Source organism: Seriola aureovittata, chromosome 15, assembly GCF_021018895.1.
Source record: "Seriola aureovittata isolate HTS-2021-v1 ecotype China chromosome 15, ASM2101889v1, whole genome shotgun sequence".
Taxonomy (NCBI): Eukaryota; Metazoa; Chordata; class Actinopteri; order Carangiformes; family Carangidae; genus Seriola; species Seriola aureovittata.
Window position 1 is genome coordinate 17,452,391 of NC_079378.1, and position 27,055 is coordinate 17,479,445.

Below are 27,055 nucleotides of genomic sequence, written 5' to 3' on the forward strand. Positions count from 1 at the left end.
GATAAAAAAATGGGAAACACAATGAAAACATCTTTACAACATCATCCATAAACACCCTGTGCCACACACCATCTCCTCAGGTTCTGGATGCGGGGGTTGGAAGTACCAGGTCACTGTTACAGACTCAAGTGACACAGGGTGACATGATAGGAAGATTCACTTCAGTTTCACATCTGTCCCGTTGATTTAGGAAAGATTCAGGTAGTTCAAACTCACCAGGCACCAAGAATACTTCCAGAGGAACAAAAAGCAGATTCAACTGATACATGGTACTGAAAATGCTGAGTAAAAGTCAGTTAACTGGAAATAAATGAATTGGAAGATTCATAAAAGTGTTTCAGCACGGACTGGGACCACTAAATGCTAAATGTTGGTGGTGAGAACATGTTTTGCAGTTCCTGATGGGCAGAGCAGCATTAAGCCTATGAGAGTATTTCTTCATAACCTCTTAACGTACAATACCTTCTGTGCCTGTCTGCACATGTAGAATATAGGAAAACAACTGAGACTGTTTTGGCAGATTTACAAATATGCACTTGCACAAGTCTCACTGATATAATAAGCAAAATGCAATATTGCTGAATTAAAAATTATAAAACAGCTTATTCCACCTTATCTGCATAATTTAAAAAGGGCTACTTTACCAGCCACAAAAATGATCATACCATAATATCATTAAGAAACAATATTAATCTTTACAAAGAAAACAAATACATTGAGTGGGTACAGTACTTAAATGTAGTGTGCCAGATTGGCTGATCCACTCAAGAAGTCAGTATAGGTGGAGTAACATGCTGATGTGGTTGATCCTGCTCAGACTTTAATTCAGATCTTAACATATGAAAGAAGTTTACATTGTTTAGCATTGCAATAATGTTGCAGCTTCAACCATAAAAATATGTTAATGTGACTTGTAATTTAGGGTGCTGACATTGAAAATCTGTGACTTCCACTGGTGATATGTTCAAGCATACATTACTGTATTTACTCTAAGAGCCAAAATAGGAAGCTGATATTTCCTGTAATTCCTGAAGTGCTGGAAGGCAGCAATTGGGCTAACGTGACCATGATGCATTGCGATCAGCTGACACAGAGAGCTGAGATCAAGATTGGCCACGAGTGGAGGTGACAGATCATTTTACAGTATGTCACAGCAAAGATGTCAGCAATGCTTCACGTTGTCTCAACTAAAGTGTATCTTCCCACTTTAAGGTATTTTGCGCCACAGCTGCTGTCTGACATCCACCAAATTGTCTCACACAACGGAGAAGAATTTCGTTGTTTGGGAATCTGACGTAAAACGTGTTAGGTTGTATTTAATAGGATATTCAAACCAACAAACCACCCATGATTCATTGCGGGACCAGTTGAGTTGGAGTGTTTTTGCCCTGCGTTTGACCTTTCAGGAAAGCACACCTAGACGCTATGCAACGTCGATAAGCTACACAAGGTATCCGTGTTTAGGTTTATGTCACAGGCGGTTAGCTAAGGCTAGTTATGGCCATGAAAAGAGCTTGAGTCTGATCCTGTAAGGAATAGCTGCCTGAGAGTCACTCCTCAGGGTAAATGATACCCGAGGTGCTGTACTTCGCCGCAGTGCCCTCCATTGGTGTTACAACTAGTAGTGGCAGGTCGATGCTCTCCTCGTTAGAGAGTCTCGGTAGTTCCCCTTCTTGACACACCTTTTGTTGTCTCGTCGAGCTGGAGTCAGCTAACGGTTGCTACCGAGCATCACCCGCGTCGACTACCCGACACCGGTAAAGTGAAGCCGGGGTTAAAGAGTTACTCTGAAGCCAGGAGCTGAGAAGTGACAACCAACACCCTGCAAGGTAGCTCGTCTTGTGCGTAAAGAACAAAGTAATTTCTAGAAATTTCCGCATTAACGACAGGCGTGTCAAACGTTAAGTATCAGAGATGCAGCTATAACTGTCTCCAGTCATTAGCTGGCTAGCTAGGTGGCTAACAAGCTAACGGCAGATAAACAGTATCCTAGCGGATTTAATGCGATCTGCTTTGTGATCTGTAAGCACCCGCCTTGAAAGCGAAAGTAGCCTACATCCGTATTAGGACAGTCTGTCTGCTCCCGTAACGTTAAGCTGCTGCATAACAGCAGTGGTTTCTGCTAGCTGCTGCTGCTGCTGCTGCTGCTGCTGCTGCTGCTGCTGCTGCTTTCCTCCTCATTCTGTAGCACCAAACCTAAAACAACATGAACCCCAACCCCTCTTATAAGTGTAATGTGTGCATATAGTTATGTAATGTTTGTTGTATCCCTGAGTGAGTAATAAACGGTAGTGTGTCCTTTAGGATGAGTGGTGATGAACTGAACCCAGCTGCAGTGGCTCAGCCAGTAGAGGATGTACAAGGAGATGGACGGTGGATGTCACAGGTTGGTGATATTTATTATTGCTGGAGAAAACATCCACTCTTTGTCCCCATATATCATAAAATAAATACTAGATTTGTTCCATGTATGCAGACAAATGCTGCATTATTTCTTAGAGGATCTTCTTATTCCAGGGCTTATCTGTGCTTCTCCATGTCATCAATACATAGTTAAAAGTAAATGTAAACAGACACTGGTTTGGAGTTTTATCCAGGTCGCTCTTGGTTGCAATGTTGTTATATTGTGAATTTTGCATGTTCTAAAATCACAAAATGAACAGAGGATAATATCCCACTGTGATGTCTGGCTCTGTTTCCATGTGTGACATAAATCACCCCAGTCTTCAATTTATGACTTTTCTTATCACCTTATTTGTTAATTTGCCCCTATTTACTACACATTTTATTAGGTCGTAATTTAATCTTACCATTTACCATTGATGTTCATGATTGTGCTGTGATCCCGTGGAAGTGATTGTTTTCAAATAAAGAGATGCAAGCTAGATCTGCACCAATGATGAGACGATGTTTGGGTGATATTCTCAATAATATTAGTGACTAATGTGAGAGGTGAGGTTGATATTGGTGGTCATCATTATATTAGGTCGATTCCCATGACTTGTATTTCTTTTAGACACTCACTTTTTCTAGCTTGTTTAGTCGCTCCTCCCAGCAGGTCTATGCAAGGTTAATCCTCCAAAACTAATAGGACTGAGGCAGTCTGCTTGCTCCAAGCTGTAATGAACTTGCAGGATTTTTTTCTGACTTGGAAGCCTAATGAATATTATCCTCCTGCTAAGAAAACTTGTAACACAAAGGTTTTAATTCAGACTGAAAGGCCTAATGTGGGACTCATTAGATCGTACTGTTTTCTGTAAATCTTTCACAATTGTGGACTACATCATGAGCTCTGATGTGATGAGTCTGTTTTTTACAGCACACAAGATTTGTGCAGGAGTGTAAGGATGGTGAACCAGATGTGCTTTTTGTGGGGGATTCTATGATACAACTAATGCAGCAGTATGAGGTGAGATAAGACATCAACTCTACTCACATGGCAGTAGCATCTTCATTTTTTTTTTTTTTTTTTAAATCTCAATATTTTCACACACTACTCTACATACTCAACTTAATGTACTGTGTTGTACATATGCTTATGTTGCCTTACTACTAGTCTTATATTGATACATATGTATATTGTTGTAATGCATTTTGTTCCTGATTGGCATGCTTTGCTGTCAGAATCTGAGTTAATTGATATTAGTCGCCAAAATATGAGATTCTTGTATGAAATGCAGATTTCTGGTGTCCTGTCCACAGGTCTGGAGGGAGTTGTTCTCTCCTCTTCACGCACTCAACTTTGGCATTGGAGGGGACACCACCTGTAATGTGCTGTGGAGGCTGGAGAATGGAGAGCTGGAGAACATCCGTCCCAAGGTAAGACCAGGCTGCTAAGATCTTCAGAGGAAAACAGTTTTGCGTAAAATAATTTTATTTACCTTTCATATATACACTGTAACATCTCAGGTGCAAAACAAACTCTTGCACAATATGCACTGTATTTTTGTAATCTACAAAAATGTGCATACACTGCTTATAGTTCTCTGACACACACATTCAGAAATGTGCATGTAGCTGTCCCAGACCTCCTCATCCTGTTAAATGTAGCTGGAGCAGGTGGCCTGATTGTCTGTGGTTGTGAGAGGAGAGTTTATCCAGAACAGTTTTTGTGGCCACAGCAGCCATGTCATTTAGCTGCAGTGTGCATTTGTGAAAACACTGTAGCAGCAACAGTCTGCTTTATCTCCCTAGCTGTGGTTACTGGCTGATGATGTAGACATTCAAGCCATGAGAACTAATTCTCTCAAAACAACTTAAAGGAGGTTTCTTAGTTTTTTACACTATATCAGGTTTTGATAACAGTTCCTGAGATTTGTTTGTTCACTGAAAGTGAACAACACATCTGTCTGTGGTCTTGTCCAGGTGGTGGTGTTGTGGGTAGGAACCAACAATTACGAACACACAGCCGAGCAAGTTGCAGGAGGAGTTCTTGCTATTGCACAGCTACTCACGTCCCACCTCCCAAAGGCAAAGATAGTTGTACTGGTAAGTTCAGCTGTATGTCTTGTCTTTTGTTCCACTTAGTTTGATTTAAACAGGTATGTCTTCATTTTCTCTCTACAGTTGTCACATTGAGACAAAGTAACTTTAGTATTGTTTAATTAAGTCCCCTTTAATGTGATGAACATTGCATGATATAAAGTATCCATACTTGATGTGCAACACAATTACTGTTGAAAAATCACCAGCTGTCAAATTTGGGCATGCTGTTTATTGACAATATGTTGTAAAAGATGGGGTCAGAAAAAATCACTCAAATGAAAACAGGTCTATTAAAATGTTTAATTTTTGTTTTTCAAAAACATGGCAGAACAAAATGCTTTGAAGTTCTATATTTTCTTCTCTCCAATTAAGGCAATTGCAGGTACAGTCCAAAGAACAAGCAGCTAGATTGTGTTCCATAAATAAGAAATTTAGAATATGAAGTGAAACAAATTGTCTATCCATATGAATACTTTAAGATTCAAAGCTGTTACAGTATATTTTTGATTCTAGGTGGCATACTGTTGAGGCTCTGCCAAAAGGCTAGTGTACTATAAACAATTGATAACTAGAATAAGAGTACAGATAAAAATTAGTCAATGAAACATACAATAAGGGGTAAAATTTCAAAGAAAAAAAAATGCTTTGTATTTATTGAAATACTAAAATGTATGTTGATCATCAAGAATTAAGAGTCTGTTGACCTATAGATGATCCATGCCCCTGAGTTTCTGTGGGAAATGCTAGTAATAGGCCTGTAAAAGGTGATTGGCCAGTTTTAGAGTTAATTCTAGGTTCTTTTACCCCTAAGGATGTTTTTAAAAAAAACAACCATCAAAAATATATTTTTGTTGTCCTCAGGGTCTGTTGCCTCGAGGGGAGCGGCCCAACCCTCTGAGGGAAAAGAACGCTGCCATCAACGGGTTCCTGCGCTCCTGGCTGCCGCGTCTGGGCCAGGCTCAGTTACTGGATGTGAGCGGGGAGTTTGTCCACTCTGACGGAACCATCATCCAACAGGACATGTTTGACTTCCTTCACCTGACGTCATCAGGTTACCGTGCCGTGGCCAAGCCCCTCTGTGACCTGCTGCTTCAGATACTGGAGGAGACGCCAGAGGAGAGAAGGGCGTCACTGGTTTGAGGGCCGTGGCTGAGCAATACATTTATCCAGAGGCATGTCTCACCCGCTGCTGTTGGAGATGGGGGAGACGTGCCCCTGGTGCCTGGAGGAGGAAGGGCTCACTCACAGAGGGGGGGTGGGGGGTACCCTGATGTGAGTGGGCCCACAAGGGGTGTGGGATGACATTCATGAGAGGAGGGTTGGGTGTGGAGAGGTGCTGAAGAGGGGGAGAGACCTCACTACAGACGTAGACACTGTGATTGCAGTAGTAAGCTCTATTGCAAAAAGGATTTACCAAGGTCAGACTACTCTGAATCATACACAGATATACTGAGATATGTGGGACTGCAGTGGCACACACACAGATTAATCTTGGCCTGTGGATAAAGAGAACGTTTCCCTCTGTCACCTTTGCCTCGGATACATGATACAAAACAAAAAAATTCCTCCCTCATGTTTTGTTTGATGTCCGCAAATGTGTTAAATGCGCGGCCTTACTATTAACACATTAGAAGTCCAGCTCAAAGCACACAGTAGGGAGAACATTATCCAGCATTGTACAATGTTATGAGTCTTACCAGTATACTACAGAGCAGCGGTTCCCAACCTGGTGGTCAGCCCCCCTCCACCAGGGGAGGCCAAGAAAAATCTGAGGGGTCACAAGATGGAAAAAGGAAAAATATTTCTGTGACATAAAACAATGTTTATATTTCCTCTATTTCTTGCTTTTTTTAAATTATGAAATTATTAAGTTAATTATTATGAAACACTGGATACTTCCACCTTTTCAGGCTTCCAAATAAAAATCCAAAAAACTATTGGAGAAGTAAAAATCACTCCTTGGTGTTACATTAAATAAAAAGGTTGGGAACCACTGCTACAGAGGGACTACTGCTGTGATGCACACTATATGATGTGAGTGGTATTTAAAAATAACTCTCACAATTAGATGATTTTGCTTACAGTGTAATCCTGCAACACATACAACAACATATAAAATAATTTATATAAATTTACTCTGTTAGTTTTGTCAGTCCAGTTCTTTATGTGTACTATTTCATATACTCAGCCAGACAGGGAGCACTTAGTCTACTAAATGTTCACATTTGAACTCGGTGTGTAACTAGATGTCTCTACAAATTGATAATCAATATAAAATAGATCGGTGGATATCTGGAGAGACCACACATACAGTAGATTATTACTTCATTTCGTGTCACCTAAACTCATCACTGAACTAAATGTTCAACTCAAACCTGATGTTGGTGTTCGCTGCATGCATGTTTTAAGGTGAGCCTCAGCTTTGGTGTAGAAAGTCAGCCAATGCTTCTGTATTACATTAAGTATGCATTAATTGTTTATGTACATTAAATGAATGAATGTCAGCCAAAATCATGTATTCATATATCCATAAGTGATGCTGCGCTGTTGAATCTACTTGTCCGATAATCTACATGGGTCTTCCAAACACCCCCCAACCCCGCTGCTTACGTGCAAAGCTTCTTTCACACATTTTATTTGTAGAATGACAAATTCCTAAAATTCTATTTTAGGAGGAAAAAAAAAAATCTTCATTTCAGACATTTCATTTTAAATGTCTAAAAAAAGAAGTAGTTTAACAATTTTGAAGTTTTTTTTATTGCTTAACTACATACTCCCAGCTTTTTAAACTGAGCTCCCAACCACTTCTGGACTGTGTCCTGTGTTTTAGGGACATTTTTGTGAAGAATAATAGAATTTCGGGGCCATGATATTCTCGTGCTCCAGTGCAGCACTGCACTTCATTTTATTTTTCACAACCAAGTAAAAGAAATTTGAGAGAAGCAGGTGGTTGTTACATTAGCTCCTGTCCTGCCTTCATCTTACATTGCCTATCATGAGTTATTCCTTATGAATACAGACTGTTGTGGGACGTGGACAGTTTCTTCCAGCATCTGTATCTCACACTTGTATGTCCAAATATTCATAGTCAGACCCTCAGACTTTGAAGAGCGCAGGCTCTCTCTCCCTCGCCCCCTTTAATACATGAATATACAGTATTTTCTCTTCATTCTGTTTCTCACCACCTCTTTATTTCTGTCCCTGTCGTATTTGTAGTTGACTCCAGCCCTGCCACCCTGGGACATGACATCTCTACATGGTATAGTTATTGATTTTTTTGATTTTTTTAAGGAATATAAAGTTGCCACATGGTTAAGCTACTGAACACAGCTATACTAAATATTGTCATGCTAAATGCTAAAAAGCAATCACAGGTCATGTACATAGAAGCATTCGTCTGTGAGCTTATACTGTAGCTGTTTCTCCGTGGCTTTGGTTTGTGGCTGAGAGTCTCTTGTCGAGCATCAAATTATACTGCTGTCTTAAGCTCTGCACATTTGCGTGCTGTGTTAAAATATGAATAGTGTATGTGTGTGCCTTAAGTGTTCATGGGGATGGTTGTGTACAGTATGTCTGGTACTGAATTGTGTAAGTTGGATGTATGCGTGTTTAGAAGTGACCCCAGTTGTATATAAGACAAGTGAAGCTTGAGAAAATGGTGCTTGAAGAGGGTTCAGATTGTGGGAATTTGTGTTTGGTGCAATACAGTATTTGCACTGTTTTGACTCACTGTCACGTTATTGCGTTAAAGCATTCCAATAAAAAAAAAAAAAAACAAGGATCTGATCATGTGTGAGAGTGGTCTTTTCTATTTTTGGTCATTATCAAATCATATTTGAAGTTGAAAGAAAAGATGTTGTGCTTGTGAAATGAACACTTTGCAGCACCATGTGTTAGTGTTACACACTGACTCACCAACAGAGGGAACCATTTCATCAGAGAACTAAATTTAGGAAGACACTAACAAGACTCAGTGCTTGTTCCACACCTCTTCTCTTCCAGCTAGAGAGTGTGTTATTGCCTAATTAATTTGCTTTCACCAAGTTTATCTCTCTAATGTTGTAATAATTCACCAACAGCACCCAGAGGTAATGCAGGAGAGGCAATCTCCTGTTAAAAACGTCCTCATTAAACATTTAGTTAAGCGTGCTGGAGTGTATGTGATTGCTGGCAAGTTGTAAAATACCTATTTAATAAACCATTTGCTCACTTTTGATGTTGCTCTCATTCATTTTAACTGTGACCCAAAACTGTCCCAGTGTAGCAAAAATAGTGCTTCAATTTGGAGGCCCACACTGCAGAACGAGAGTGAAGTCTGAAGCTCTATCAACACATTAAACTCAGCCCAAAACTAAACACTGTAAAATAATTTTCCTTGAATTTAGATTATGAGTTCATGTTTCTGACACAGAAATAATTGAAGGATTAAAGCACAAGTTTTTCCATTTTTGTCAGGCTTTCAAAGTAAAAGCAAAGAACTAATCTGTCACATGAATCAGTATTACCTGAAATGGTAAAACGTTTCCTACATTAAACATATAGGGAAATGAAAATAAACACATGGACACATATCTAAATACCCACTTAATGTTTTTATAAGTCTTAAAACTTGCCAGGCAGACTGTAGATAAATATTTGACTGCTCCTTCTATCAACATGTGTGAAATAAGAAATGATAACTTTCTACTCCCAACAGCCATCAACAGAGGTGGAGGCGTCATAGGCAAGTTAGCTACACCCTGATAAAATCTTTGGCCTTGCATGTTGTTCCTGCTCTGTTGACCCTGTTTAGCATCTGAATGGCCTGATTGAAATGGGAGGGCAAGGAGAAAACATTAGATATACATTCTCACTTATTATTTTCTGCATGAACCTGTTGGGTCAGAGTTATACCATCCTGCCAAGTGTGAGAAATGCATCTGGGTTTTAGACCCATGTGTCATCTGCTGCAGGCTATAGCTTTAATACTGTATCTTATAACACAGCATGGGGACTCACCAGGGACACCGATTGTCTACTATTAAACTTTTGGCCCAGAGTGGAAATAAACGGAAGTACACATATTCTGAATAGTTGTACACACCAGCTATATACTGATGGTGTAGTTATCTGATTTGACAAACTGTCCGTTCACTGTTTTTGGCATGCTTATGAATGAAATGTGAGGTTGCTCTAAAAATAATTCCAAAGATTAAATTTACTCCCTTGCAAATAAGTGACTTTGTGCTTTGTTTTGTCTAAATTAGTCAAATTCCCCTCGTGCGGTTCAGGTTCTTTGATCACCATGTGATGCGACTCATGTTTTAGGATGATGCCTCTCAGATGTCATTGTTTTCATGTGTGTATTTGTGCCAGCGCCATGTGCTGTGACCCTTGTGATGTTGTACATCTTGGTCAAAAATGAAAATGAATCTGTCACATGTTTTAACTTCACAATCAGATTATATTCCACAGGAAATGAAACGCAGAAGTTGTTGTCATGATAAAAGAAGAAGCTTAGAAAACACAGAAACCTCTTGAGAAAGTTCTTAGTAACTGGGCTATTTTCATGCTTTTCATGCTTAGCAGCAGAGCAAGTGTTTACAAGAGGGACATGTCTCTGCTGTCACCAAGATACTGTGGTGTTTTTATAACGTGTTGGAACTGTGCTTTCTGCCTCTGGTAGTAACTAGCATCAGCCAGGTGAAAGCCCTCATGAGCCCTGTCAAATGCAGTAAGAAGCAATTTGTGACATGATAAGGTGCAAGAATGTCCAGACTGGTTATTTAGGTGATAAATTGCAGATTTTAAGCTGTTTGCGGGTTACAAAACAATTGGAGAGATGGTTTAACCTAGGCAGCATTTTGAGGAACTTTGAGGATTTGTGAATATTTAAGCACGAGTTTTGAGCTTTCAGTTCTCTGTCTCTTATATTTAACATCTTTGTCTTCCTCTCTCTGTTTGAATTGAAGGGTCATCTTTCAATATTTGGCTTCAAACCAACAGTTTCAAGGGGAAACACCTGCTTCTCACATTACCCACCATTTACACCTGATAGTCCTGTGACCTACATTTCTCCCCCTCTTGTCATTCATTGCCGCCACGTACAGAGCTTTTGACACATGCAGTCATACCACAGCACCTTCCTCTGTGGTTCTCGACCAACCTTATTTATACCCATGAGACACACACACACATACAGTATTCAGTCTTTATGTTACCCTCAGCCTGGAAGCTATGTTTGTCTCATCTGATGTGACATCCATACTGAACCATTCACAGTCTCCAAAACCTGCTGCCTCCGTGTGCCTCTCTGTTCATTAACAAGTTGCCTGTCAGTATTTGGAAAACCACACTCATGCATAGATTTACACTTCAAATGACACCTCCATGGAACCACTTTGGTAGGGTATCGAAGAGGGCTTACCATGCAAAAACTCTTTTACCTGCATTACGGCTTGTGTAACACCATCTCTGCGTCACTCAAACAGTGCAGACGAATTCCAAAGGGTCTTTCTGCTCCACGACCAGGTCATCGGAATTCATTTATACCCATTGATTTCTGCCCTGCACCTCTCGATAATTGTCTTGGTTCTAAAGCTAATTCAGCAGGTCTCAGGTCAGGGTCATCCTGTCCTATTTACTTCTCTTTCACCCAGGGCAATCATTCCTTGACTGCAGCCTTTTGTGGCATCACTTAAACACGTTAGACTGACATCACCCTGCTGCACACAAACCAAAGCAGCCTAACAATGCTCCAGCTGTCAACCAATGCCTGCACATGTTTGTCATAGAATAAGAAATAGATTTTTTTTTTTGGTGCCTAAATGCAGTTTGGGGCCGAATCATCAGCAGGAAACAACGACAGCCAAACAACCAATCAGTGTAGAATTTGAATAGCTACAAACCTATTATCTGTTTTTCTTCAGTCCCTTTTGTTGTGTGATTTATTGACGAGCATTGTGACTTTCCAAAAGAGGGTGTCACTCATAACCTCAGGCTTCCGGACATTGTGTACTAACCCAAACACGCCTAAGAACCAAATTAAAATTTCATTTCATTCTCATCTATGTTAGGACATCTGTTGTAAGACTAGATTACTATTGTGAAAATATATGTGATATGAATTCAGGGTTTCCTCCAAAATACAGATTTATCTTGACAAATGTGACATTCAAACCTACAAACAATGTATGTAATAGTGTAACTGATCTGCTTTTGGGATAAAGCATTGAAATTCTGGACTCCTGTTTGGATCATTTCAGTAATCTGTTTTATTTCTGAGGAAAAATGAAGCAGTATTCTAGCTCTTGGAGTCCTTCATTACAAAGGCAATAAGGTGCCCTTTATTTAAACTTCATTTTGTGCCCATAACATTAGTATGACTGAGACTGCGTGAGACAGTACAGACAAACCAGCCAGCAGGAGGCAATAGTGCTGCTACAATAAAATAATCCCAAACTGGTTTCCCACCCATTGACACTTCCAGTTATATTCATCATGGCCAAACCAAAAGCTCCAGCACTGTGGGTTGAAGCCATGTCTCTGCAGTGGTGAGTGACAGGTTTTTCCACTGGATCGCTCAGTGTCCTTACACCACCTTACTGACTTTACTAACCGTAGAATTAGTTCCAGCCTGATAATCAGACTGAATGGCCATTTAATTTGCTTGAGGCTTGAGGTCTGGAGCAGGCTACAGCTTTGCAACCTTGTAATCCCTACTGAAAACTAAGTTTGATAACTCAAAGAGGTACAGTATATGGTTTCTGATTTTTGAAATGGACTGCATTTATGCAGCACTTTTTTAGTCTATGGACCACTCAAAGTGCTTTACAATGTACATCTCATTCACCCATTTTCATACACATTCACACGCTGGTGATGCAGCATCAGGAGCAGTTAGAGGTTCAGTGTCTTGCTCAAGGACACACAAGGTTTCTGGAGGAGCAAGGGATTGGACCATGTTCAGGAAATGAACCTCAAGTGGCCTTTGGACGTTATTGGAGTCAGCCCTCTGCTGAAGCCACCAGACCAGTGAGGGCTCCACCTCTTGTCTTGCTAAACAGTACAGCTGCAGCTGTTAAAAGAGGAAAAGGTGTTACATCAGTTTCCCCATTCACATTTTCCCAGACAGCCTAAGGGTTCAATCTGGCTTGTCTCCAGTCAAAATGCCACCTCTCTAACCTCAATGCTATCATCACCCCTGTTATGCCCCTGTATGGCAGCAGAGTACATTCCACTGCATGAAGCCAGTGACATGTTGGTGTTTCCACACTTTCATTTAAACCCTGATGGAATGAAGAAAATAGCTCCTGTGTCAAAAAGTCCAGACGCCACTGCTCTGCTCCAATCTCACTGCATAAACGTTAAAAAGATTGTAACTACGAGATAAGGATCAAAAGTAAATTTGTTTTAGCTTGCTTTGGGAATATTCCAAATGTGACAAGTGGGTTTTTCAATCTTATTAATTAAGTTGCCTTCCACAGTGGTGTGGCTAGCCAGAAGTGAAATGAATTTATGAGTTATGAAAACTCAACCTCAAAGTCATTGTGTCATATTTTTCCTCACAGTTACATAGTTTCTTCACTCCCCAGAGTAGAAAGAATACAACCACAGCCTTGCTTAAGAATAACAGAATATAAAATGAGGGGGATTCTAGTTTTCCTCTCATGGGTTTGTCCACACAGATTCAGGAACCTTCTTGTTTCAGCTTCTGTAAAAGCTGCCACAATCAGTGTGTATACACGTGCCTGTGTCTCAGGAAGTTGAGTGGGTCATCCACCAAACGGAAGGTCAGTGGTTCAATTCCCGGCTCCTCAAGCATGTTGATGATACTGAACCTCAAATTACCCCCCGAATGTAACATTGGTGTGCGAGGGCGGGTGTCAGAAAAAAGAAGTATGCATAGAAAATGAGTGAATGGTTGAATGTGGCTTGTAGTGTGAAGTGCTTTAGGCGGTCAACTTAAAGAAAAGCACAATATAAGTGCAGTCCATATCTGTTGACATCATGCACAGCTTTCAAACTCAATCCATTTTACGAAGCCCCATTTTCACTCAGATTTACTACAATGACCTATTACTGATAAATCAATCATGAACTTATCATGAGTCACTTAACTGATTCATGAAATAATGATGAAAGTTATACTTCACTACAAACAATACCTGATAAGATTGCAAAGTCAGGGAGTAAATTATATGTTATAATGTTTGTTAGTTCAGTTTGTCAACACATGATCAATTAAAAGTCAGTGGCAGCTTGTTGCAAACTCTAATTTGTCTAATTGAACATTTTAAAGACCCTAAACTGCCACAATGTATAGCCTTCAGTTGGTGCCCCATCAATTTTGTGAACATAAAGACACTTAAAATGATCAAATTAGAGCTACCGGAGTAAAGATATAAATTAGGAAGGAACATACTGTATTATGAGTTGAATGGTAAGATCCTCAGTAATCCTACTGATTGGCTCCATATGATCCTCCTATGGTAACAAAGTGGATGATGATAGTCACGTACTCTGAATAAAAAACATTAGAATAGACAATTTAAAGGTCAGATAGTAATTCAGACAGCTGAATCTATTTTAATCTGCGCTACTTTACTGAAGCAGTCAGACCTGCCTTGAACATTTCATGTAATATGTTTGTTTCTTGACTGAACAGTTGACAATGTGGCAGTGATGTGTGACGAACAGCAAGAAGCAATCAGAGTCCTCGTCTAAAAGACTAGCGATGGACCCCTGAGATAAACTAGAGTGTAGTGTGAGACTCAAAGAGTTCACTTATACCAAGGCAAACCAGTCTGCTGGAGCTGAAATAAATATTAGTGTTGAAATAATAAATGCTTTCTGGCAATTATGATTATCTAAATGACAGCTGAGATGACAGCTGCTGCCCCTTAGAGACTAATGTGCTGCAGCCCCATCAACACTACCGTTTTAATATTGAAGACATTATACAAAGCTTTATAACGATATTACTACATCAGAGGCAAGTGTAAAAAGTCTTTATTAACTATTTAATATGTGTGACAGCACAGTGATGAAACAAGAGAAGCAGTTTTCTAATGCTTTTATTGTGAAAATAATAGATGAGAAAACCAAAAATGAAAGAATAAAACATAAATATATGTCACCCCACTGACAAACTGCATATTTATTTTATTGTTTTCACTTGCTTTAAATCAGTACTGGTTTCTCATGGATATACAATAAACCATTGTAGTCGTCTGTGTCACACCGTTTCCTGTTAACAGACAAAGAATGAGAAGGAAAAGGAAAAGGAAGTCTTTTTGTTTGTCCTCCCTCTGCAATGATCAGTCCTTTTTTGGAAATGCTGTCTGATTTCTTAAATCCTGTTCTGTCTTGACCTGTACTCCTTCAGACCCCAGCCACCTTAATCTTCTGCGCCTCACTTCATCAAGCCTTTTTTTTTAAGCGCCTCTCCTTCCTGTTGTCTCTGTATAATCTCTTTCTCTCATCAAACCTTACTTTCTTCTTTTACTATCTTCTCCTTCCTGCTTTTCTTCTCCATCTCTGGCCTGAGTCAGTTCATGCTGAATAGCTTAGTCTGTACCCAAAGAAAAAACGCAGCATAAACAAAACCTTGGCAGGGGATAGTGATTGTCCTCCTCTGAATCCCCCCCTTGTTTCTGTCATTCCATCCAACCAGAGGAAGCCGCTCGGCCAGAAAAATCCAGGCTTTATCCCCACCCATCATCACTCCCTCCCTCCCATCATTTTTTCTCCTCCCACCTTTGAGCAGGTTTCCTTTTTTTTATTTGCAGACTTTATCATATCTTCTCATCTCTGTGTGGAGCGCAGCCCAGGTTTAAAGCAAACAAAGCGAGGTGTTAGGCTACAGTTACCTGAAGAAACATTAACCTGTTTATTATGGGTTGCCATGTACAAAATCCTTTTCTGTTTACCTGGTGCCACACAACACAATGTGTGACCAATAGCATTATCACTAGATGTCAACAAAGCTTACTATTCTCTTAGTTCATCTATTCATCACACAGGAGGCTTCTTTACAGTTAAATCAAACTTTATTTCAATATCGTCCATTCAACTCTAAAAAGAAGGTCCAACATCGATTAGAAATTAGTTAACAGACTGTGTTATGAAGTAGGTAAAACACGCACAACTGTATTTTATGTTTTTCATGAAACTTTTTAGGCAATTCACTTTCTAAATTATACAGGTGGATCTATGTATACTTCAATTTATGTACTTAAAATTATTGTAAACCACAGCACTCCAGACACGTCCTACCTTCCAGGCTGCCACTTGTTTCAGTTCATTCCAGTAATCAATGAATCAGCACAGACTTGAAAGTTGCTTGAGACAGGTAATCTATCACACTGAACACTCTGCTCAGTTTACTCTTAATCATTCATGTTTGTTAACGCAACATTACAGTTATGCTATGCTGTTGTTCTGCAGATATGAGCAGGGAACTTTTTCAAAACTGTCCTCCGTGGTGCATTCAAGGACATCCTGACGTTCAAGAATTGACAGCTACTCTGTCAGAAGAGCAAAACTGGGAGATTGACGAAACACAAACAGGGGCACCATGAAAAATAAATATGGATTTGGTTGTTTCTTCCATTAAAAAGTCTAAAATCTCAGATGTCAGAGTGCCCTTGAATGCAGGAAGAGTTATGAAGAGAGTTCCTGAATGCATTACCATGTTGCATTAATGTAGGAAACTTAATGTTGAATGTGATGGATTACTTCTCTCAAGCGAGTTACAAGTCACTACCTGTTGATTTTTATAGTGTACTGAAGTGAACTGGAACCAGTGGATGTCTGGAAGCTAAGAAATCTAAACTCTTATGGTTGAAATAAAAAGAACATCTGATTTTAAGGTAGTGAGTTAAGACATGCAAAACATCTGGAATGATTCTTTATGAAAAAAATATTATTTACAAGGTGGCCTAGCAGTGTGTTGCTGTAAAAATACTATGTAAAATTCTCTGTCTAATTGTGTAATCACTTAAAAGTCTTTATCTCTGTGTTTTCCTCAACATGGAGTGTGTGTTGTGTATGTGCACATGTTCTTGTTGGTCCCTGTTTTGGTCCAGTTTTGTCTTGAGAGCAGTCAGGTCACATTCCACCTAATGGCCAAGGTAAGAGTAAGAGTTTCTCCTTCCTCGCTGACTGGCCTTTCAGAGGACGGAAGGAGGAGGGTATTGGAGGAGCGTTTAAGCACTGCTTGGCTTCAGGGGTTGTTGATAATCTGCCTGGGTCTTCCGTAACCTGTCATGCCGGCTTGAGATGCTCCTTTATTTGTGCCCATTTGCAGGCCGATGACATTTCTGCCTTCGCTCAGCTGTTCCTCTGAGAAGTCTCTCCTGTTCTCTTGGGCTTTCCTGCAACATACACACAACTCTCAGTCCACAATGTCATTCTTCAGCATTGAAATGAAACCTCCTTTGTTTTACCAGACGAGGTCGTTCATGGGGTGGGGGGTTCTCATACTCACTTATGGAACCAGTTGGGGTCTCCTTTGTAATTCCCATCATCCTTTGTGACTGCCAAACTACCCAGAGCCATCAGGGTCCTCTGGACGGCAGCCAGGTCTTTGCCTGAGGACACGCAAAAAATTCAAATGAATAGAGCCCACACTAATCCAGGGATGAGACAGGGACTCTCCACCACTGCAGTGCAGTTTAATTTCCTCATTTATACAGTAATAACAAGACTCTGTTCTAACAATACAGATGAGTTCTGCTGGTTGTCTCACCTTCAAAGAGATCTACAGTCTGGAACATGTCAGTTTTGGTGACTCCATAGCTTTCTGCAGCTTTGAGGAACATGGAGATTTGCTCCATCTGCTTAAATGCCATGCCGGAGGTCTTGATGGTCTTGACCAGCTTGTTGGCTCCGCACAGGCTGTTGATGAGTTCACACAGCACCTACAGGCACACAGCAGTAGCAGATTCCTCTAAATATACTGTACACAATGTAAATTACACCGCTATAAAGAGACATTTGTGTTCAGAGAAACCCAACACTCACACATCCATCCTTGAGCCAGTTTTGGAAGCCAGTCTTGCCTGGCTCAGGTCGGCCCACACCAGGCTCACACTGGGCGACGATCCAGTCCACCAGCCTTTCCTCCAGTTCCGGGTCGTATTTCTTATCAATCTTGCTCTGAACCTCACGGCTCAGACCATAGGCAGGACCTTTGTTTGCCATGCTGATCCTGTTGGGAGGGAAAGTTAGTGTTAGATAGGTGAGTAGCTCAGCAAACTTTACTCACTGGCAGCCTATTGTGTCCTTTTCATTATGGATATTTGATAGATGTAACAACATTCACATTCAAATCCCTACCCTGCTCACACCCACTGTCCTGGCCCACATTCAGAGCAAATAAGATTTTAGTCACTCTCTTCCTGTGCATGCGAGTGTGAATGTGTTTCGGTTGTGTGTTCTGTTTTTTGTGAGCTCCTATTAGTTTCAAACTTTCGGACTGAGTAAGCAAATTTTGTCTGGTCCTCCCTTCTTCAAGGGGAAATTTTACTGTTGCTATTTGAACTCTATCTAGCTAAGGCTAAAAATAGGTTTAAGTCAGGATTGGGGTAAGTGTTAGAATTATGCATCTAGCGTTGCTGGTTAAAGGAATACTTTGACATTTTTGGAAATATGATTATTCGGATTCTGGCAGAGAGTCAGATGAGAATATGCGAGAAGTTGATACCTCTGTAATGTCTGTGTGTAAAATATGAAGCTACAGCCAGTTAGCTCAGCTTAGCACAAAGACTGGAAATAGGGGGAGATAGCTAGTCTGACTCCATCCAACAGCAACAAAGTTAGCTAACTCTAAAGTTCACAAATTAGCATGTTATATCTCATTATTTTTGTCCATGCAAAAGCCAAAGTGTAAAAACTGTTGTTTTACAGTAAGTATTTTGTAGGGATTTAATAAATGAACTTTAATATATTAATTAGTGAGCCTTACAAATGTTTTCAGGTTTTTTTTTTTAACTTTCATATTCAACAGACAGATGTGAGAGTGGTATCAATCTTCTCGTCCAGCTCTTAACCAGAAAACAAATTTCCCAAAATGTCAGACAGTTAATTTAAAGCTAGAACTTCGGGACAAAGACAGCAGTCAGAAGAATTGAGGACAGAGGTACAAAAGTGTATGTGTGTTTCTGCTTCTCTATAATACAACAGAGTACACTGAAGCCTCTTCTTCGTTTATCGTAATGATATAATGTGCACATTTCCTCACACTATTTAATATTTTGTATATGGAAATTGGAAATGCCAAATGTCTTGAGGAATTTTGATCCTGCAGTTCACTGTAAGTAATTGTCTCACTTATTAATGCAGTATGAGCTTCCTTTTAGCTTCAGCAGAACTGCCCCACTCCCTGCATCCTGTTTGCTCATTCAGCTGTCACTTCCTTCCTCCCTCCCTGACAAAGGTAGCTATGTGTTTACAGGACTCTAAACAAAACAACACACTGCTGCTCACTATGGAAACGACCTTTAAGAAAACAATTCCATCAAGCCTAAACAGTGAAAGCATGAGACAGGGCGCCTTAGTAACCACCATAATGCACTTATTGCTTTTATTGATCAGAATCACTTAGTTACACATTCCTGTGACATTTGCGATTGTCTAGAAAAGCACATAAAATATGAAGATGTTTATAGCTGATACGACTAGCTGATAAGTCCTGCTGCTCGTACTTTTATTTGCTTCCTGCCCAAGTATGATACATACAGAATATATTTTGTAATTATAGTGAAAATGCATATATTTTCATTGTAAAAGGTTGGAAATACCATGTAGGATTGCGTGCATCTGTGCAAATCACATTTAACATGCACCATAAAGTACATTCGTCCCTCCAGGCCAGAACGGCACACCTATTACATCCCTTGCAAAACAGAGGCTTGTTAGTCTTACACAATATGTGTTGATAGTTTGAAAAATCATCAGTGTCTAACAGCTCCACACTGGAGCCCTAGTGCATAGATCACACTTGCGTCTCTGTTTATTGTCTGAGGTTGCATTGGTTATGTAGGCATGTGGATAAGAAGCCTCTTCCTGTCCATTAAGTCATTCCAAATCCAGTTTGTTACAGCGACAGGGGTGAAGTAAATATCCAAACATCTGAACTCTTGAACAGTCTCTTTCTCAATCAGAAGAGTTCTGTTTGTGGTGTCGGGGCACAGCCACAGAACATCCAGCAGCTGCAAACATCAGGACTTATCTCAACATGCAGTGAACAGTGAAGAATGATGAAGTCAAGCGTGTAACACTTCAGATTAACCCTGAGTCTGACCTGCACTTTGAGCTCTGAACTACACATGTAAACCACTGGTTGCATGTCACAAGATGAAGTCATGCCTCTGTCTCTCTGTCAGTTCCAGGAGTGATTTTTTTCTGAGAACTTGATTGTAAAACAGACTCCAGACAGATATAGCAGGGCAGGGACGGAGTGGGACTGGCCCATCAATGCGCTTTAGAAATGAACTGGGAGCGGCCCGGTAGCTTCTGGGAACATCTTGTAATCATAGAGTCACAACTACAACCCCCCACAAAAAGCAGGATGTCGATAACGGATGTGTGCTGCTGAGGTTACTGAGGTGATTCAGAAGTATGGAAAATAAGTATAATAAATTGATCATTCTTTGATCAATCATTCTGTAGACTTCAGTGTTCAATATGTAACCTCACACCGAATTAGCTTTCTGGCTTCTGTAATGACTATATAAACACTCTTACCTACTATATATAATTTACACTAGCATTTACACTGACATGTCTGATAAATGATATCACTGTTCAGCTACCCTTCCCTCCATGTTCGCCCATGTGCAGTTTGAGTGTTAAGTGTCTTACTCAGACTCAACTCCAGTTCTTACTGTTATAATAATCATTCTCATCCCCCCGCCCAGATTCTTCTGCTTTTGTATCATAGCAGTTTGGAGTCATCCGTTACAAGATGTTTCACAACTTTCATGCAATTGCAGCAAGGCTGCATAAAACTACGTCATCGGTGGTTACACCATTTGAACTCAGTGAAATCTGATTAGAGAAAAGACTAAAAGGTTGCTCTGAAACCGTTGTGATATGAACATAATGGATCTAAAAGGATAAAGTAGTCAATATGATTATATCTGATATATCTGAGTACATGAGTGTGTTCCCTTTTGGTCTGCATGGTCCTAGCTGCTGCGGAGCCACACTGTTATCTCAATGCTCTTTAGTTTACCTTGTCACTCAAAGATAGCAAGAGCAGCCCAAACACTTAAAATCGCAGTTTTAAAGTTATTTCACAATCAAAAGCACATGCTTGCACATAAAACTTAACATTGGTACATAAATGTCACATCACGTGTAACAGACACATGCAGAGTTTTATTGCCATATCCTGAACGGGAGCAGTCTGGTGTTCAGAACATATATTGAAGTGAAAATGACATGTTATTAGACAGCACTGGCTACATGTTCAAGAGTCTCTGATGTGAGATTTGTCAGAGGCTGAACCTGTTAACACTCCCTGAAACTGTGAGGCCTCACATTTTGCCGCAGGCATTTGTGAAGAGAGCTGAGAGCTGAGAGGTAGAAAGAAAGAGGATTTCATAACACAAGAATTTTCGGACTCGTGGGTCATTTAGAGGCTATCTGTTCCGTACACAAAGAGATAAACTTTAACTGGGCGTTTAGCCTGCATGATCAAACATGAGCAAGACCGAAGGAGACAGAGAGCGAGGGTGGGGTGTGTGATACATTATACTTCATTTTTTTCTCATGTTTCCTGCACAAAGGTAGCTACAAGCTCCTCAAAGCAGCAAAGAAATCTTTTGACTGCCAGTGTAGAAACTAGAAAAACTGGAGGTTACTGAGTGAGGCCAAGAGAGAAGAGTTTACTTACTTTGTGTAGTAGCTTTCAGGTAAGTACAGGTGGGTTTGAGCTCGTGTTGCTGCGTTCCCGCTCTTCTTCTTCTTCTTTACAACTCAGTGCAGAGTGCACTGTACAGGAGTGCCAGTATAAATACAGCAAAGACTCTTGTCTGAAATATATGACTTCACCACATTCAACAGAAAGAGAGAGCATGAGAGAGATACGCCTCCAGGTCCTCTTATTTCACTCTATGACCCGCCCCTTTACTTTTTCTCCTTTTCCTCACTCAAATTGTAATTCCTTATTTAGGAGAAGGACGGGAAGGAAAAAGAGGCCATGTGACTGGAGAGTTTGGTGTGGTCACTGAAAAGAATTCTCCAAATTTCTCCCTCTACCGCTAAAGAACAAGACAGGATTAGGAGGAAAGGAGGGAGGGATGATAAAATCCTTGAGAACAGTGAAGTTTGCGGAGCACAGGAAGGGAGTTACAGTAATTAGAGAGCAGTGAAGCACATGTAGATCATTTACTGCCTTTATTCAAACGTGTGATGTTTGCGGCCTCTCAAATCTGTCTGAAACTGAAACAGGCAGCAGGCAGCTGTGGAATGTAAATCCCTGCACTGTGTTGAGCTTCATGTCAAAGCACAAAGAAGAGGAAGGAAAAGAACAGGTCATGACACACCACAACAATTTTTTCCTAATAGCTGAAAATGTAAATCCATGACGAACCGAAGCGACTCTTGTCCCTGTGCACAGTTTCAGTACAGCCAGACGGTTTCTATGACAACAAGCCGAGACACTCCCTCCCAGGCATTCCAGTCATGTCAGCCCCCTTGGACAAGAACAAGTCAGGACCTGGCGGGGCATTGATGTGAAACCGTGACATCAGACACAAAACTGTGGGGAGTTGGCAATGTATGAAGTCATCGACTGGGCCCATAATGAAAATGAAGGTGTAAAGAGCTGCTGGGAATGTTTATGTCATCCATTTTTTGTGTCATATCAACAGCAGAACACCTAGCTACAATATTCAACCACCAGCATGTCCACAGGATTAATGATTACAACCTGAAAGTGGTTGATACAGCACATGCTGTATCTGCATGCAAGTTCAGGTCAGCTGCCGACGTTACTTCCATTGTCACCACTTTTATTTTTAAACATATTGTTTGCTTGATTTAATTTTTATTATAGGTAGATAATACATGGTGTAATCAAATGAAATCAACTTAAAAATAACACAAAAAGAAGAAGAACAGGGACATGTAATAATGTCTGTATCTACTTCTGTCGGTCTATACAGTAAATCTAAAGTACCCTTTTTGTGTGTGTAGCAGGTAGTGGGAGATCCCTTCAAGGTCACCATGAGGTTACGCCTGCTTCCTGGTTTTAATTGTTTGGGGAAGGTTATATATCAATCCTGATGCTGCTGCTCTCTCTCTCTCTGCTGCCTGGTGAGCCTGTGGAGTGCTGTCTCTGCTCGGTTTGTTCTGTTTAGTGATTGTGTTAGTTTAGTTATTGTGTTTTAACTGTTTAGTTAACAGTTTTGCTCAGTTTTGTTGTTTAATATAGTGCTTTGCACTTAGCCTTGAGTTAATTTGGTGTTTTCTGTTAGTTGTTTCTTTTGTTTGTACGCTGTTGGCCCTTCTGGCATTCATTTGGTTATTTTCACCCAAGAAGGTTTATCCTTGCTGTGATCTAATACGTGTTTTTCTGTCCCTGTGCGAGTGCTGTAGGTGCGACAGCGAGTGTGGCCGGCCCGACGGTGGAGGGTTTGGTGGTAGAGTTCATCACCTGTGCTTCACCACAACCCCTTAATAGTGTTTGGTAAATTGTGCACTTCCTTCACTTGTTTATTTGCATCCCTTTTGTTGATTTGCTGTGTGGGTGTGTAGGGCACTGGAGTGTGGTGAGGTGCTCTCTCCCAGTGTGAATTTTCAGATTAGACAGATCAGATCTTGAAGCACCTCTTTTTATATTTTCTATAGTTTTTTAAATTACCAACTTTAATAAATTGTTGTTTTTATATATTGACTTTTTAACCTTTGTTGTTGAATAAATTTGTAATCTTGTGGGAAATCTTTGTCTCGGTCCATTTACTTTTCGTCTGTATCGTTAAGGGATCTGTGGACTAACTGGTTTTTAAAGAGGTGAGTGGCTCCTAAACTTTCAGTTAAATCCAGGTCTTGCCACGTCCCAGCCACATTCGGAAGATTTAAAATACCTCTCGTGCATGCGAGAACTGCGCCATTAAGATTTTCTGGATGAAAGGCTTGAAATAAAAATTAAGAACGGAAAACAATAAGTTAACTAAATCAATAAATATAACAGGATTCATACCCAAGCCTTTGTGAATGTCCTATTTGTGATTCATTCTTCCATCACACTTTGTTCTCTCTCGCTCGCACTCGCTCGCATCTCACTTGACTTCCCAAAGCTTTTCTGGCAGAAAGCCTTCAGCGATTAAAATACATTTCTAGCCAAAAGAAGGAGCAGAACTAATGTTTTCAGATGAAAAAAAATTATCCTGGCAAAAAAAGCCTTTCAGAGCTTCTGTAATATTTTTTTTGAATCAGCTGTTTTAATTTATTTATTTTAAATCTTCCACATTTTACACTTCTGCCTTTTTAAAAAAAATCAAACCCAGCTTTTGTTTGTTCTTTTTACTTAAGAGTCAGTTTTAAGTACTTTTAAGCACTAGTCAGTACTTAAATGTTAGAAATCATTTAAAAATGTTAATTGAAATATTGAAATGGACAGCCCAAGAACACAAAGAAAAAGACAAACATTCAAAAATGAGAAGCTGGAACCAGAGAATTTTTGGCATTTCCGCTTTAAGAGATATAAACAATTAATGGATTATCAAAGTTGTTAGATACATTTTTTTCAATTGTCAAATTGATTAACCAACAAATGTTCTAGTTTGATATTTAAGTATCCATGAACAGATGGATGTATATATGTATTTTTATAGCAATACTTCATTTTTGTTGCAACCTCATCTGGTGTTGAGACTCATCCTTGGACCCTATACTGATATTACATTTATGTCCATTACTTTCTCATGCAAAATGGCTTTATCTGAGCCTCAAATGAAGTTGAAGATGAAGTTGTGATGCAGTCTGCAATGACCAATGGAAGAAAATACTTATACGAAAGTATCCTTCCAGTTTAAGGTACTTCTATATATGTCTACACTTCTTCTCCACTACATCTCAGAGGCACATTCAGCTGACAGCCATAGTTACTAGTTACTTTGTAGATTAAGAGACATACAGTATATAGCATGCTTACAATATATAATACTTTTGTATAATTTAAGATACAGTATATATATAAAATAAATAACTTTAACTTGACCAGCTAACACATTAAATTGCTGCTTACATGTAAATATCTAAACTCATAAATGGGCCATTTTGCATAATGAATGCTTTTATTTTTGATACTTAATTAAAAATGTTTAGTTTTAGTTGTAATGGAGTGTTTTTGGACTTTGGTATTACTATCAAAGTAAAGGCTTTCCATTGGCAACAGACCCTATCTAGTGAATATACCGTGAACTGGTTGACATGGTGGGTGGGGAGCTAGAGGGGTGTGACTTGGAGGAAAGTTCATGTTCAACCAGATGATAGATAGCTGTGTGTGTGCGTGGGAATATGTGAACCATTATCCAGCAAACCTGTAAACGGTGAAGATACACACAGATGAAAAATTCCACATGTGAGTGAGCTCTGAATGAGGGGAAAACACAGTCAGCATTTCTTTGTTTTTCACCCTGAGAACTTTCTTATGTCAAAGTGATAAGATGTAATCTTTTTTACTTTGCCTTATAACCTGGCCTGAACTTGATGGTTTTCTACCATAACTAGCATTACTCACTCTTTTTGGAGTTTGCTCATTGTGCTTTGCGTCTCCAAAATGCTATGTTTGCAGGAAGGTAGAAATCCAGCAATTATTCATTTATTCATTTATTTATTTATTTATTGGCTATTTCATGCCAGCTACTGATCAGCCCCCCTATGAGTCTCTACCAGCTGTTTCTGCACCACAGCAACATCTGGTGGCTCAGCTAGCAGGTGACATCCTCTCATTGCTTCTTCCTCTGTGGTGTAGTTTTAACTCCACTCCAGTACAAACAGATAAAAGCACAAGTACATTCTACTTTAAACAAGCAATATGATTTTGTTCCATGGGAGGATAATTTGATGTATTATAGTCACTCACCTCTAGATTCAACCTCGTCCTGAGGACACATTTAACAGATTTCATTTTATTTTCATCTAGATGGACACACCGCTGGGTGTTGATGGCCCCGCTGAGAGCTGCTAATTGAAAAAGAGCTGCATGGTGGACACAAAACTGTGATGTCATCAGGGTGTAAAACCTGAAGCTGTTTCACAGAAAAAGAAACTTAACAGATGGAGAAGAATAAGTGAGCACCAGGGGAGATCATCAAAGAAAAGTGGAGGGGATTTTTGATGTTGTCTGCCTCAGGATGAATAATTCAACTACAAACCTATTTTAGGTCCAAAAACCAAAACAATATGTGATGTTCCATAAAATCTGTCTACGTGCTTTCTGACTTTTTCAGAGTTATAAATACTAAATAATAAATAGTAGAGTGGGCTGTCTTTGGTCAAAAAATAAATAGATTTTAGCCATGCTAACAGTACAGCTCTGGGGATGGTCTGTTGGGCCACCACTTTGTTCCAGATTGAAATATCTCAACAACTGTTGCCATGAAATTTGGTACACACATTCACGTTCCCTCAGGATGAACTGTACTAGCTTTGGTGAGCTTTAATGTTTCATGTAGCACCGTCATCAGGTCAAATATTTAACTTGTCTAATACTTTGATTTATGACCAAATACCCGCAATACCATCAATCTCAGCAGTGCTTTCTTTTTCGTGCTAATCAGCAAATGCTATCATGCTAACATGCCAAGCCAAGATGCTAAACATGATTAACATTATACCTGACTATAAGCATGTTAGCATTTAGCTCAAAGCACTGATGTGCCTACAGAGCTGCTGCTGCTGTGAAGATCTAAAGACTCCTGTAGTCGATAGAGTTTTAGAAGTCACTTAAAATAGTGATAATTCTATCAGTCATTTCAATTTTTTAAAATTTATTTAGACTTAGCCATAGTCCTTGGATCATTTTATTTTCACTCAACAGACAGAGTTTTAGGCTGCTTTGATTGGGCATTTTTTAAGACTATAAACTATAACTTGCATTGTTTTATGTTGTCTAAAACTCAAGCCATAGAATCTAATAATACACAACTCCACAATATATTTGATTTTAAATCACTACATCTAGAAGGTGATTGTAGATGACTGATAATAAATAATTTTAAAAAAAACACAATTTCCAAGTAGCAAAATAAATTTGTCAGATCTAGAGATCAAATTTCATGGATTAACTAGAACTACAACCAAGCTGTTCTCATCAGAGTTATTTTTTTATTATCTATTTAATGTGGCCTGTCTAGACAGTTTCAAATTATGCTGTCATGAAACTTCCTAATTTTCAAATTTTGTATTTGTCCAATGCTTTGGTCTATGTCTAAATACCTACAAATAATATATTTTCTCTGTAGTTTATTGTTAGCATCAGAGGACACGGTAAACAGTTTACCTTTATACATTGTCATAGTGAGGCCACTGAAATTAACAAAACCTCATAGTCCATTCAGGGCATGGATTATTT

General features: G+C 39.6%; 2 protein-coding genes and 1 long non-coding RNA gene across 3 annotated transcripts; 2 read left to right on the forward strand and 1 right to left on the reverse strand.

Annotated features, from left to right (window-relative positions):
- Positions 1 to 1,619: 1,619 nt before the first annotated feature.
- On the forward strand, positions 1,620 to 8,702 carry pafah1b2 (platelet-activating factor acetylhydrolase 1b, catalytic subunit 2). Its single transcript, XM_056398124.1, has 6 exons — positions 1,620 to 1,829; positions 2,305 to 2,386; positions 3,320 to 3,409; positions 3,703 to 3,819; positions 4,366 to 4,488; positions 5,347 to 8,702. Exons 2-6 carry the CDS (start codon positions 2,306 to 2,308, stop codon positions 5,623 to 5,625), a joined length of 690 nt encoding a protein of 229 aa, XP_056254099.1. The 5' UTR covers positions 1,620 to 1,829; position 2,305; the 3' UTR covers positions 5,626 to 8,702.
- A 6,791-nt stretch (positions 8,703 to 15,493) lies between these two features.
- On the reverse strand, positions 15,494 to 21,522 carry LOC130182769 (transgelin-like). The gene is made up of 5 exons (XM_056397914.1): positions 21,368 to 21,522; positions 17,491 to 17,677; positions 17,216 to 17,387; positions 16,955 to 17,057; positions 15,494 to 16,841 (listed from the first exon to the last, which is right to left on the reverse strand). Exons 2-5 carry the CDS (start codon positions 17,668 to 17,670, stop codon positions 16,691 to 16,693), a joined length of 606 nt encoding a protein of 201 aa, XP_056253889.1. The 5' UTR covers positions 17,671 to 17,677; positions 21,368 to 21,522; the 3' UTR covers positions 15,494 to 16,690.
- A 156-nt stretch (positions 21,523 to 21,678) lies between these two features.
- Positions 21,679 to 23,416, forward strand: LOC130182770 (uncharacterized). The gene is made up of 3 exons (XR_008829750.1): positions 21,679 to 22,452; positions 22,672 to 22,791; positions 23,074 to 23,416. It is a non-coding gene; the product is annotated as an uncharacterized LOC130182770 (long non-coding RNA).
- The last annotated feature ends 3,639 nt before the right edge of the window (positions 23,417 to 27,055 follow it).

What these genes read in the sequence shown, in the direction of transcription:
- pafah1b2 (XM_056398124.1), top strand. Translation starts at nt 2,306, where the DNA reads ATGAGTGGTGATGAACTGAACCCAGCTGCAGTGGCTCAGCCAGTAGAG. An exon ending in AACTAATGCAGCAGTATGAG is followed by an intron (nt 3,410 to 3,702) that starts GTGAGATAAGAC and finishes TCCTGTCCACAG; the next exon opens with GTCTGGAGGGAGTTGTTCTC. An exon ending in TGGAGAACATCCGTCCCAAG is followed by an intron (nt 3,820 to 4,365) that starts GTAAGACCAGGC and finishes GGTCTTGTCCAG; the next exon opens with GTGGTGGTGTTGTGGGTAGG.
- LOC130182769 (XM_056397914.1), bottom strand. Translation starts at nt 17,670, where the DNA reads ATGGCAAACAAAGGTCCTGCCTATGGTCTGAGCCGTGAGGTTCAGAGC. An exon ending in ACTGGCTCAAGGATGGATGT is followed by an intron (nt 17,388 to 17,490) that starts GTGAGTGTTGGG and finishes GTGTGCCTGTAG; the next exon opens with GTGCTGTGTGAACTCATCAA. An exon ending in GACCCCAACTGGTTCCATAA is followed by an intron (nt 16,842 to 16,954) that starts GTGAGTATGAGA and finishes TGTATGTTGCAG; the next exon opens with GAAAGCCCAAGAGAACAGGA.